The sequence below is a fragment of the Geotrypetes seraphini genome, chromosome 13 (assembly GCF_902459505.1).
Source record: "Geotrypetes seraphini chromosome 13, aGeoSer1.1, whole genome shotgun sequence".
NCBI classification, from domain to species: domain Eukaryota; kingdom Metazoa; phylum Chordata; class Amphibia; order Gymnophiona; family Dermophiidae; genus Geotrypetes; species Geotrypetes seraphini.
In genome coordinates this window covers 17,725,872-17,740,230 of record NC_047096.1, presented here as the reverse complement: position 1 = coordinate 17,740,230, position 14,359 = coordinate 17,725,872, and the positions used below count along the sequence as shown (strand labels likewise).

At 45.9% G+C, this 14,359-nt stretch overlaps 1 protein-coding gene across 1 annotated transcript in view; it reads right to left on the bottom strand.

The window, feature by feature from the left end:
- The window catches only part of LOC117347320 (tubulin alpha chain, testis-specific-like), a 30,727-nt gene that overhangs the window by 7,887 nt on the left and 8,481 nt on the right, over positions 1–14,359 (bottom strand). The window contains exons 2-4 of the mRNA XM_033918087.1: positions 9,266–9,488; positions 4,474–4,622; positions 3,133–3,813 (exon numbers count right to left, since the gene is read on the bottom strand). Of these exons, the coding sequence (XP_033773978.1) occupies positions 3,133–3,813; positions 4,474–4,622; positions 9,266–9,488 (1,053 nt within the window). The remainder of the gene's footprint in view (positions 1–3,132; positions 3,814–4,473; positions 4,623–9,265; positions 9,489–14,359) is intronic.

The window sequence follows — 14,359 nt, the reverse complement described above, 5'->3', positions numbered from 1 at the left end:
AAAAAGCTCCCTCCATAGCCTGAAGCGGCTGAGAAACCTGAATAGTCTCAGCCGCTAAAGCAGGCAAGCCGGCATCAGCTGTCAAAAAATCAGCTGAGAGGGAATCCTCTAAAACCCGACCGTCGGCGGTTTGGGGAATCCCTCCGTGGGCGGACGGAGAAGACCGGGCTTCCCCACCGTTCCCTGCCGACTCGCGAGGCACCATCGGCGGGGAGCTCTGGGCGCCTGCAGCCGCTGCCGACGGAGCTCCTCCACCGCACCGGCCTGAACACCGCTTGCACAGGCCGGCCGCGAGTGCCTCGCGTCTGGAGCACAATGAGCACTTTTTCCCTTTAGAAGTGCTCATTGCTCCATACGCGACCTAGCTGTAAAAAAGTGCCGGTTAGTTGAAAAAATACAGTAAAATACAGTTTTCTTAAAGGGATACAACCCTCCAGTCCAGCACTACCTCAGGATTTTTTTTTTTTTTTTTTTACAGAACAGACTCCACAGGCTCTCAAAGCAATATGCCTTGGTTGATTTAGGGGGCAAGGCTTACTGCTGAGGCTCCTCTAAAAAAATGTGGGGAGGTGGAGGAAGTGGGGGGAGGGACCCCGCTCGTGACCCGCCGGGTTTGACACCCCCGAGGTCGGACGAACCCCCAAACAGAGTCCGCCCAAGCTCCGTCCGGCTAAAAACAGGGACAATAAACCACCTAAACAAATTCCAACAGCCCTACCAAGGGAGATGGGTACAGATCACTCAACACCTGCTGGAGACTGAAAGAAGACTGAGGGAAATAGAGAGGAGGGGCTAGGATATACTGTCCCAAAGTTTTGTTTTCAGTCTCCACCTGCTGGTCATGATTAGATATATACCCACTCGTAAAGTTAACCTCTACTGGTCTGGAGAGTGCTAAAGAAAAACAGATTTTCTGCTGCTTATCCTAGGATTAAGCAGTGGATTTTCCGAAGTCCATCTTAATGATGATTTATGTACTTAAGTTACCCATACTTTTTAAAACCCTGCTAAGCTAACTGCTTTCATCACATGATCCAACAATGAATTCCAGAGTTTAATTACATGCTTGAGTGAAGACATTTTTTCCAAGTTTTAAAGTTTACTTAGTAATCCCCCTTGTCCTTGTATTTTTGGAAAGAGTAAAAAAACGATTTGCATCTGTTCCACACTAGTTTTCTTTACTGTATTGTCCTGGTGAAATATACTATGTTGCATTGTTTTATGCACCATTTTATGTGCAATACCTTGAGTTAAACCTAGAAAATAGACAGGTGGATGAGGTTAATACAAGGACAAAACATAAGAGCAATAAATACATGTCCTCTGCAGATTCAGCCCTTTGAGGCCTTCTTGCAAACGTGTGCTCAATGAAAAATGTCCCAGATGGAACAGGTCACCTGGAGTTATGTTATATTAAAACCACTTTAAACAAGTCATCAAATCTTAAATTCAAGAGGCCTGTAGAAAGCACTGGAAAGGCAAAGAATATTGCTCCAAGTGAGCAGGATAAGGAAGTAATATACATAGATCAGGAAACAAATGTCAGGACATACAGGAAATGTCTGCATTTGGGACAGAGCATGGGACAGCAACAGGATTGGGAAAAGGTGGGACAGTAATAGCTGTAGTGCTGATTAGGACATGAAAACTAGAAAGATTAGAGAATGGGTGGCACAAAGCAAATAGCCTTAGGTGGTCCACAGTAATATGCAAAGAGTAATATGCCAAAAAAAAGCCACGTCGAATCTCGTTTCCACAAGGCTTATTTTTGTCTACAACCCAACTTGAAAAAAGCGGTACATAGATGCTTCTTTGCGGTACATATGGGGCCATTCTTGTGGTATGAATTTGATATGTATAGTTTTCAAACCATACAAACAAAACAAAACACAACTTTGGCCTCAAAATGGGGTGCAAAATGTTGATTCAGGACACTAACACCCCCCTCCCAAGCTAGCCGCCACCCCCTTCCCCCCCCCCCCCCAGCTAGCTGCCTCCTTTCAAAAATCAGCTACTGAATTACGACTTAAGTGTTGTGGCAAAATATTGTATTAAAAGTGAGCCTCTCGGAGCTTAACTGCATGTCAGCAATTTAAAACAAAAATATAAAGGGGGAAAAAAAGCCTAAAAAATTCTGTAGTTGAGGAACTTTGTCCCATCAGATTTCTGCCTGGTACCTTGCTCCTGGCTCCTTTGTACTTCCAGATTAAATCAGAACCAGGGCTGGGATCTGGCACCATAGGTTTTTTTAATGGCAATGGCCCTGAACAAAGGACACCATCAAGACTTTCCAAAACCCGGCCATTATGGGATCCAAATCCAGCCACTAAAGCCTTCCTCTCCTCCTCCCATCTCCCCCTCTCCCCTACCAAGGGTATAGCTACATAATGAAACTATTGTTTGGACTCTTGCCCTTTGTTGTTTTCCACAGTAAGGCACGTTATGTCTCCATTTGTTCTGCTTCGCTATAACTAGCGTTTTACTGCTTTTTTTTTTTTAAGTCAAAAGCAGTAATGGCATATGTGAACTTGATACAGACCGCAGCTAACTCCTCTGGTTGCTACAGCAAATTTCCAATGACAAGAAACCTGAGGCTCTTATCTCTATGGTTATAGCAGCAGGTCGAGACACTACAACTTTTTGTGATCTTGGGCAAGTCACTTAAACCCTCCATTGCCTCATGTACAATCCCAGATTGTGAGCCCTCCAAGGGCAGAAAATATGTACTATACCTGAATACAGTACTCTCCCGAAATTCACAGGGGTTCTGTTCCAGGAACCCCTGTGAATTTTGGAAAACCACAAATGTGGCTTTGTGCCTGTCAAAAGGCAGGAGAGAAGGGGTGTTCTTACCCAAATCAAGAATCTTGTTACTGAAGCTGGCAGGTGCAGAAAATCAATTCGCGGTATGCTCCGACTGCCTCTTCCTGTTACTAAAGTCAGGCTACACCAATCAGAAGCTGCTTTGACACGCAACTCCTGACTGGTGTATTCTGACTTTTAGTAACGGGAAGAGGGGTCGAAGCATACTGTGAATTATTGAGTCCACAATTCGCGAACTCACAGGGGAACAGAGTATACACCATTTCTATAGCTTTGTGGGCAGTATAAGTAGTAAGTGCTACAACTTGCCTTGAAGCCCGTTGGGCACCAGTCCACAAACTGTATGGTGCGCTTTGTTTTAATAGCGGCAATAGCAGCATTGACATCCTTGGGCACAACATCTCCACGATATAGCATGCAGCAGGCCATATACTTCCCATGCCGTGGGTCACACTTCACCATCTGATTGGCTGGCTCAAAGCAGGCATTGGTTATCTCCGAGACAGAGAGTTGCTCATGGTAGGCTTTCTCTGCCGAGATGATGGGAGAGTAGGTAACCAGAGGGAAGTGGATTCGGGGGTAGGGCACCAGGTTAGTTTGGAACTCTGTCAAATCCACATTCAGGGCCCCATCAAAGCGGAGGGAGGCCGTGATTGAGGACACGATCTGGCCAATCAGGCGGTTCAAGTTGGTGTAGGTCGGGCGCTCAATGTCCAGGTTTCTTCGGCAGATATCATAGATGGCCTCATTGTCCACCATGAAAGCACAGTCTGAATGCTCCAGAGTGGTGTGGGTGGTGAGGATGGAATTGTAGGGTTCTACCACAGCAGTGGAGACTTGGGGTGCAGGATATATGGCAAACTCCAGCTTTGATTTCTTGCCATAGTCCACAGAGAGGCGCTCCATCAGCAGAGAGGTAAACCCAGAACCAGTGCCACCTCCAAAGCTGTGGAAAATGAGAAAGCCTTGAAGGCCTGTGCACTGGTCAGACTGTAAAACCACAAAAAGAAAGATACGTTACATATGCATACTTAGTGTGCCATTCACATGCATTAAACTGCAAAATCGGATCAGGACTTACAACAGCTGAAAATGAAGAATTGTGCTTCTAACTAGAGAATGACATAGACATATTTTTTTCCCTGTGGGAACTCATTTTCCCATCCCCGTGAGTTCTTTTCCTGTTCCTGCCCAATTCATGCAGTGTCTTCATCTGCACAAGCCTCAAACACTTTAAAATCATAAGTGTTTGAGGCTTATCTACTTAAGGCAGATCTTACAGGAGTGGGGTGGGGATGGGAATATTTGTCCCTGTGTCATGCTCTACTTCTAACCTCAGGATTGTGCTGCAGCCCAAAAGCAGAGATGAGACTCCCTCCACCCCCCCCCCCCCAACACAAAACGCAAGGGGGAAGAAATGTACCACACTTCAGATATATGGAGGAACAATGTTCAGTTCCTCCCCTTTTAGGCTGCAGTGCTCTAGTGCCAGTCAATAGCACAAAATCAGAGCAGCCATCAGACTTCAAAACAAATCTGTCCATATTTCTAAAGGGATTAATTCTCCCTCCCAAACCTTGTGGCAAGAGAAACCCGCTGTAAAGACTAACCTTTTGCATTCCAAAATGGACATTAGGGGATAAAACTCACCAGCTTCCTAACACGTTCGAGGACCAGGTCAATGATCTCTTTGCCAACGGTGTAATGGCCACGGGCATAGTTGTTGGCAGCGTCTTCTTTACCTGTGATCAGTTGCTCAGGGTGAAAAAGCTGTTTGTATGTCCCACTCCGCACTTCATCTGGGAGAGAAGAAAACCCATTTTAGTAATTCAATGTCCACTAAACTTCTCCCAAGTACAAGGAATTATGTACTTTTTAAGCCAAGATAACACTGAATTAGGTTGTATAAACCCAAAACTGGGATAATCATGCAGTTGCCCAGAGTTGAACCCCCCTCCCTAAAAAAACATACGAAACAGGTTCAGAGATCTGTATTTTGAAAGCGAGTTTCCTTTACCATTTCACTTTTGCAATAGTATGGTTATTGGAATGCTGAAGCCTGCCCCCTGTGGCCTGAAGACCCATATATATTTGTGGGTCCATTATTCAACCTCACTTACCTTATTTGATGTTTATCTAGCTGACCTAGAGTGTTTAAAAACATAATAGCCTTACTGGCTCAGACCAATGGCCCATCTTGCCCAGTAGCCCACCCAGTCACTAGTACCTGACAAAAAACCCAATTAGCAACATTCCATGCTATGGATTAGAGAATGGTAGGACAAATTTTTCCCTGTCCCCACAGGAACTCATTTTCCTGTCCCGGCAAGTTCTTTTCCCTGTCCTTGCCCCATTCCTGCAAGCTCTGTCCTCATCTGCACAAGCCTCAAACACTTTAAAAATCATAAGTGTTAAAGGGCTTGTGCGGTTTACGGCATAGCTTAGAGAAATAGGGCAGGGACAGTGGCAGAATTAATGGGGATGGGGAAATAGAGTTCCTGTGGGGACAAGGACAAATTTGTCCCCGTGTCATTCTCTACAGTACTGATCTAGGGCAAGCAGTGGCTTCCCCCATATCTGTTAATAGCAGACTATGGACTTTTCCTCCAAGAACTTGTCCAAACCCGTCTTAACCAGCTACATCAAAGCTGCTCTTACCATAACCTCTGGCAAAGTGACCCAGAGCTTAACTATTCTCCCGAAGAGTTTCCTCCTATTGGATTTTAATATATTTTCCTGTTACTTCAAACGTCCTAGGATCCACTTGTTCTATACAACTCAGGATTTTGGAGACTTTAATCGTATCTCCAAGCTGAAGAGCCGTAACCCTTAGTCTTTCCTCATATGAGAGAAGTTCCATTTCCATCATCTTGGTTGCTCTTTGAACCTTTTCTAGTTCTGCCATATCTGAAATAAAGTGACTAGAAATAAACGCAATGGTGAGGTTGCGCCATGGAATGATAAGAGGCATAATGTTTTTAGTTGTTATACCTTTTTAAAAAAAAAAAAAAAAAAAAAAAAAAAAAGGTCCTAGCATCTTGTTTGCTTTTTTGGCCATTGCTACACATTGTAAATATACTGAAACTTTCTATCCAATGACACCTAGTTTCTTGGGTGCTGTTACATTGTTACATTTTGTTACCATCATGACCAAAAGCTATTTCTGATTGCTGTTAGATTGTATTTTCTTTAGTCTGCTTGTTTGAGGTTTCCGGGTCTCACTGCGTCTTGTCAAGTAGAAACAGACGTTTCAGCCACCATGCGCTGAAGTCTGCAGTTTGACTTTTGAAAATAGTGGGTTCACTGACCCGATTGGAACAGGGTAGCCCACCAATTTTTATTTTGGCAGGAAAGTTGGTCAGAAATTTTAATTTTGTTGTGAAAGTCCATAGAATGGAAAAGTCTCTGGTAGGTTTAAAGATGTTCTCTACTGCAGACTTCAGAGCACAACCTGAAGAAAACCACAGCATGGTGGCTGAAACGTCAGTTTCTACCTAAAAAAGACAGCGAGACCCAGAAACCTGCAACAAGCACAATATCAGCTGCGGAAACCCTGCGAGAACATCTAACCCACCAGAGACATTGCCATTCTAGGGACATTTGCAACAAAATTAAAATTTCTGACCAACTTTCCCCACTAAAATTCAAATTGGTGGACGGCCCTGTTCCAATCAGGTCAGTGAACCAACTACTTACAAAAGTCAAACTAGAGATTTCAGAGCATACCCTGAAGAAAGCCACAGCATGGTGGCTGAAACATCGGTTTACCTGACAAGACGCAGCAAAGCCTGGAAACCTGCAAGCACAATGCCAGCTGCAGAAACCCTGAGAGAACATTTCTTTAGTTTGTTTTCCAACAGTGTTATCTTGAAATAGACAAGCCAACCTCTCCTAGACCTTCTGCTTCCTGTCTTCCCACCCCCTTCCCTGCCCATTTCACCAGGCACCACCACTTTTCAAGTGTTCTACAATATATCTAACCCAACTTGTGATTAAGTGCATTGGAACATCTTCAGTTCAACCATGGACAAGCTTCCACTAAATGAGTCACTTGAGGGATTCAGAGAACCTCAAACTCATGCTCTTCCTACCCCCATCCCAGATTCAAATCATGTACAAACTTAAAAGATCATGCACTCCCACTTCCGATTTCTTCACCTCACAAAAGGCACTGTAAACCCCCCTTGCCCTGCTAAATAAGAGGTAAAGTTTGAATTCAGCAGTTTTGTCTGTCCTGTACTGATGGGGGCAGCGGGACACTACACACTGACAGAAACATGACAGATAAAGGCCACAATGGCCCATCTGCAACCATTATCTTTCTCAGAGATCCCACATGCCTATCCCAGGCCCTCTTGAATTCAGATAGTCTGTCTTCACCACCTCTTCAGGAAGACTTTCACACATCACCCTTTCTGACAAACCCCCTTATCTAACATCTCCCCATACCATTAGTCACCATCCCCTCTATCAAAAACTGAATTCCTGTCCAAGGAGAATAGCCTAGGTCTATTTTCTTGCATTAGTTCTGCTGCCCAGTGATCTCCTTGATCACTGCTCTCTTTGCAAGGCTGCTAAGCCCAGTGGCATGTGTGTGGTGTGGTGTCCCCCCCCCTCACACCAAACCCTGTGCCTCCATGCCACTCGCACCATCCCTTCCCACCCCTGTACCTTTAAATCTTTGCCAGATGCTTGCATAGGCTTTCCCTCCGACATCACTTCCTAGCCCTGTGACCTGGAAGTGATGTCAGAGAGAAGAGCCAAGATCTGCACAAGCAACAGACTGGCATAGTTGCTTGCGCTGGTGAAGATTTTAAAGAGGTATGGGGCATGAAAGTGAGAGCATGAGCATAGCATGGGGTGGAAAGGTGCTGGCACCCCCATCGATATGGTGTCCGAGGCGATGCACCTCCCTCCCCCCCCAGCCATTGGCTATGCCTACTGACATTATGATCTTACCCTTGTTATACTTTGCCACCATTTCTCCCTAAGGAGATAAAGACTGAGGGGGGAACAGGATTTTACACATTTAAATCCCAAAATAGCAGAAACAACCACCCATTGCTCATTCAAGTACCATAACAGCCTGAGTATATCAAGCCTTAGTCTAAAAAATATGGTTAAGTAAATTTCCTTGGTGTACTTAACATGGTTTGGCAATGTGCTGAGGACCAAGTTATTACCCCCAACATAGGCAGGAGTCAAGCAGCCTTTAAAATAAATTCTGTAAGAAAGTGTTATAGCTTACTGGTTCAACAATTAGCACATTTGACAAAGTGGGGGGAGGGGGAGAAAAAAACCCACAAACTGGAGAACTTCAGATACCAAAATTCACTCATCTTTGGATAAACATTGTGCAACTCAATTAGACCTTACACTTCTCCCTCCGGATTCGCGGGGGGATAGGTGCAGAGCCAAACCGCGAATGGTGAAATACCGCAAATATCTTCTGGTCCGGCTCTGACCCACCCCCGCCTCCCTCCCGGCCTTACCTGGTGGGTCTAGCGGGATTTCGGGGCAGGAGCGATCTTCCTACGCTTCTGCCCCGTGTAGATCGCCAATAGGAAACGGCAGCCATGAGTTCCTGTAGTCTCTCCAGACTATGACAGGAACTCCCCACAGCCATTTCCTATTGGTGATCTACACAGGGTAGGAGCGTAGGAAGATTGCTCCTGCCCCAAAAGCCCGCTAGACCACCAGGTAAGGCCGGGATGCCGGGGGAAGGCTAAACTATGGGGTTTTTTTCTTTTCCCCCTCCCCAAAAAATCGTGAATATGTGAAATCGCGATTGCCAAAACCACGAATGGGGAGGGGGAAGTGTACTACTTATAGAACACATGTATTTATTTAATTCAATTTATAAACCGTCCTCCCCAAAGAGCTCAGAATGGGGTTACAAGGTAACATACATGAGTGTGTGTCTAACAGGGCCAGTGCAATTCATGCACCTGCACGGTAAACACTGTGAAGTCCCTATTTTATTTTTTTTATTTATTGAATTTTTCTATACCGTTCTCCCAGGAGAGCTCAGAACGGTTTACATGAATTTATTCAGGTACTCAAGCATTTTTCCCTGTCTGTCCCGACGGGCTCACAATCTAGTTAATGTACCTGGGGCAATGGAGGGATTAAGTGACTTGCCCAGGGTCACAAGGAGCAGCGTGGGTTTGAACCCACAAACCCCAGGGTGCTGAGGCTGTAGCTTTGTGCAGGGATAGGTGCAGCACCGAGTTAATAGTTAACTCAACTTTTTCTTTGTTTAACAGAATACTACACAATGCAGCTAGCCACATCTTGGAATTACATTTAACTGCTTTTTGTTATCCAACATGGTAGCATCCCTACTCCAAAAAAATGGCGCTTTCCATGTTAATTTATAGCAATTAGTATGAACTAAAAATGCTTATGCAGTTTGGTAAATGCACAGGCACAATGGAATTACCAATCACAGCAGGTTCTAGGTCCACAAACACTGCACGGGGTACGTGTTTTCCTGCTCCTGTCTCACTGAAGAAGGTATTGAAGGAGTCATCTCCACCACCGATTGTCTTGTCACTTGGCATATTACCATCTGGCTGAATGCCATGCTCTAGGCAGTAAAGTTCCCAGCATGCATTGCCGATCTGAACACCAGCCTGGCCCACATGGACAGAGATGCACTCACGCTGTGAAGGAAAAGGGGGGGGGGGGGGAAAGATCAGTTTGTTTCCTGACAGCCTGCTTTCCTGTTCACATCAGATTTCAGTTAGCTCTGGCATTGTATATATATGAACCAAGAAAGCAAAACTTGAAGGATAAAACAAAAATCTAAGTTACGTCCAATGATGTCAATCAAATTTACATTCTGATATAAAAGATAGAGACAGTGGAAAGTTTAAATTTTCTTCTTTTGATGTCAAATCTGAACAGCCACAACATTTTGCACAGAATCTTCCTACATGAGTCAGTTCTACCTAAGGAACTCCAAACAAAATGCTCATGCATAAGAAAAATAAGTTACTTTCTTTCCTTTAAAATGTGATAAATGAGAACCTCAATGATAGCTGTTGAGAGCAAACCAAGGCTACACATCACCAAAATCACCAATTCTCTGTATTATAAGACATTAAAAGCATAAATTTTACCCAGAAACAAAGACATTGTATGTTTGGATTTTTATTTTGTCAAGACAAAAAATGAACAGTAATTTCATATACAGTCAAACCTCGGTTTACGAGTGCACCAGTTTGCGAGTGTTTTGCAAGACGAACAAAACATTTGCAAAATCGGCACCTCAGAAACAGAGTTTGACTCGATTTACGAGCGCCATCCCCCCCGCGATCTTACATCCCTTACCCTGATTGGGCACAGACACCAGCACCAATGCATAGGACATGCTGGTGCCAGTGCCCGAAGATCCTCCCTCTTCTGGGCTGGGCGGTGCGCTGGAGATCCTCCCTCTTGCCTGTGCTGGGCTGGGCTTTGAGCATTTGCGCATGCTCAAGGCCTTCTGGTCTCGCTCTCTCCGAGATTCTGAATGGAGAAGCATCGGTGGCCTCAAAGGGGGGGGGGGGGGAATGGAACAGCGCCGATAGCCGGGGGGGGGGGGGGAGGAGGTGGAATGAATCAAAGCGAGTTTCCCTTTTTTCCTATGGGGAAACTCGCTTTGATATACGAGCAATTTGGTTTACGAGCATACTTCTGGAACGAATTTTGCTCGTAAACCAAGGTTCCATTGTATACTAGATATGGATGTTAAAGCCCACCTACACTGAAAATGAGCTCTGGCTGAGTGTGTCAGCAGTTACAAGGTCATGAAAACCCTCCAAGGTAGATTACACCAGGCATATGTTAAGTAACCACTTCCTGTCTGAGTCAATGTTTAGTCACTGCCAGGTGGGGCCAAAAAAAAGGGTGGCAGGGAATATGAGGCAGAGTTTAACTACTAACCTTGGGGCTAACGCAGCTGGCATAACTTTTGCAGTTTTTGTGCAGAGCTATCCCTGCACAAACAAAGTTTAAGACACCAGCAAGCAGTATATAAAAAACAGTGCTAATGAGACTTAATCAACTATTCCAATTACTGAAGCTATACTATGCAGTTTACCACAGAGTATAAGGCAAGCACAAAGCGGAACTTGAATAAGTTAACTGCAGAACTGAGGAAGCACAGAAAGGCTATCACAAGATCATGTCTTTTTTGCTACAACTGCACCCCCACAGGTGATCTCTAATCACCTAAACCTCCCATACCCACAAAATAATTTTCTAAGTTAGCAAACCACAACCCCAGGGCCTGAGCTAGGGTAGTGAGCACCCTAGAAAGTCTCCCCCTCTCCCCTCCCCCGAAGATCATGATCACCACAAACAAGCAAGTGTAATTGAGTGTGTGGCTGTAAGGACTTAGCGCTAGATGAACTAAGATGCGTGGATCTACTTCAATCTGATTTTTGGCCGATTCTAAACACTATTGATGCACTAAATATTTTGCATGCAAATGATTCGGAATCCCCAACTTCTGTCCGATTGGTCGCTTGAGTGTCTTGCATGCACAAAGCTGACAGCGGAAATCCCAAAGCAGCCTCCTGTCACTCAGCTGTTCAGGGCAGGAAACTTTTTCCTTTTTATCACAGATGCTGTGTTACACATGCACAATATCTGCCCTATAAAAATAAAAAAGCAAGAACTTGGGATGAGTACGCAGGACCACCTTGTCGTGATGAAATACAGTAAAAGGCGGATCCGCAACAAGAGCTTGCAGCTCACTGACTCTGCGGGCAGACGTGAGAGCGACCAGGAACTCCACCTTCCAAGTGAGATACTTCAGATGAGCCTTGTCCATAGGTTCAAATGGCGGTTTCATCAATTGAGCCAGAACCACATTAAGATCCCAAACCACTGGGGGGGGGGGGAGGGGAAGGGGCGGGCTTAAGGGGAGGTTGAACATTGAAGAGGCCTTTCATAAAGCGGGAAACCACCGGATGGACAGAGATCGGTTTCCCAAGAAGCAGCCGGTGAAAGGCAGAAATCGCACTGAGGTGAACCTGAATAGATGTCGATTTAAGGCCAGATCGAGACAAGTGGAACAGATAATCCAGCACGGATGACAATGGGGCAGAGAAGGGTTCCATACGATGTTCAGCACATGCACCAAATCTGGTCCATTTTTGAGAATAGCATTGTTGCGTGGAGCTCTTCTTAGGAGCCTCGAGAACATCCCTCACCGAATGAGAGAAACCTAAAGAGGAAGGCCCGAGGAGAGGAACCAAGCTGTCAAGTGTAGAGACTGTAGATTGGGATGCAACAGTGAACCCCGACCGAGACAGCAGAGAAGGAAAAACAGGAAGAATCAGCGGCTCCCCGACACTGAGCTGGAGGAGCAGGGAGAACCACGGCTGCCGGGGCCACCGAGGAGCTATCAAGATCATGGTGGCGCTGACCGATTTGAAGTGTGCCAGGGTTCTGAGAATCAGAGGAAAGGGAGGGAACGCATAGAGGAACTGTTCCGTCCAATCGAGAAAGAAAGCATCCGCCTCAAGACGATCCAGGGGAGAACATCCTCGAGCAGTATCAAGGTAACTTGCGATTGAGGGGCGAAGCGAACAGATCTACATGTGGAGTTCCCCACCGAACACCTGCCGCAGAGTCTGAGAATGGAATGACCATTTGTGCGGCTAAAGAAGGCGACTCAAACTTGTCCGCCAGACAATTCTGCTTGCCCTGGATATACACCGCTCGAAGAAAGATGTTGTGGCGCAACGCCCACTGCCAAAGACAAAGGGCTTCCCTGCAGAGCGATAGGGAACCCGTACCCCCTTGCTTGTTTATGTAATACATTGCCACCTGATTGTCTGTACGCACCAGGACATAGAAACATAGAAGATGATGGCAGATAAGGGCCATAGCCCATTAGGTCTGCCCACTCTACTGACCCACCCCCAAGTCTATCCTAGGGATCCCACTCCTGGTGACAGGTTCCCTTGGCATCCCATTTGCTCTTAAATTCTTGCACGCTGTTTGCCTCGATCACCTGCACCGGGAGCTCGTTCCAAGGATCAACCACTCTCTCGGTGAAGAAATATTTCCTGGTGTCGCCATGAAATTTCCCGCCCCTGAGTTTGGGCGGATGCCCTCTTGTGGCTGAGGGTCCTTTGAGAAAGAGAATCTCTTCTTCCATCTCGATACGGCCAGTAATATACTTAAACATCTCGATCATGTTTCCTCTCTCCCTCCGTTCCTCGAGTGAGTTCAGCCACAAATTTTTCAGCCTTTCCTCGTACGATAGATCCTTGAGCCCCGAGACCATCCTGGTGGCCATCTGTTGCACCGACTCTCTCAGCACATCTTTTCGGTAGTGTGGCCTCCAGAATTGCACACAGTATTCCAAATGAGGTCTCACCATGGTTCTGTATAATGGCATTATGACTTCAGGCTTCCAGCTAACGAAATTCCTGCGGATGCAACCTAACAACTGTCTTGCCTTAGATGAAGCCTTCTCCACATGATCAGCAGTTTTCATGTCTGCGCTGATGATCACTCCCAAGTCTCGTTCTGTTGAAGTTCTAGCTAAGGTCTCACCATTCAAGGTGTAAGTTCTGCATGGATTTCTGCTGCTGAGGTACATGATCTTGCATTTCTTAGCGTTGAAGCCCAGCTGCCAGGTCGAGGACTAAAGCTCCAACAAATGTAGGTCCTGTGTCATACTATCGGGTGAATTGCCATCTCTCACTATATTGCATAGTTTGGCGTCGTCAGCGAATAATGTTATCTTACCTTGAAGCCCCTGAGTTAGGTCCCCTATGAATATGTTGAAAAGGAGTGGGCCCAAGACTGAGCCCTGCGGTACTCCACTGGTCACCTCCGATGTTTTAGAGAGGGTACCGTTAACTACCACCCTCTAAAGTCTACCACTCAGCCAGTCATTGACCCATGTAGTTAGTGATTCTCCCAGCCCCATTGATTTCATCATGCTCAACAGCCTGCGATGCAGGACACTATCGAAAGCTTTGCTGAAGTCTAGATATACGATGTCCATGGATTCTCCCAAGTCTAGCTGTTTTGTTACCCAGTCAAAGAAGCTGATGAGATTTGATTGGCAGGACCTACCCTTGGTGAATCCGTGTTGACTGGGATCCCGTAGATTCTCCTCATCCAAGATTGCATCTAATTTATGTTTGATTAGTGTTTCCATGAGTTTGCATACTATTGATGTGAGACTCACCGGTCTGTAGTTTGCAGCCTCTGCCCTGCAACCCTTTTTGTGCAGTGGAACGACGTTAGCTGTTTTCCAGTCTATGGGGACTCTCCCCGAACTTAGGGAGAGATTGAAGAGTCCTGATAGTGGTTCTGCCAGGACATCATGCAGCTCACTGAGCACCCTGGGGTGTAGATTGTCCAGTCCCATGGCTTTGGTCACCTTGAGTCTAGCCAGTTCGTAGTAGATGTCCCCAGGTGTAGATGTCCCAAATTTATCCATAGTCCGGCCCTCCCGGCCCGGGGGAACAGCCGCATAAACCTTGGAAGGGTGAGACTTCTTGAGGATAGACTCCACCACCAA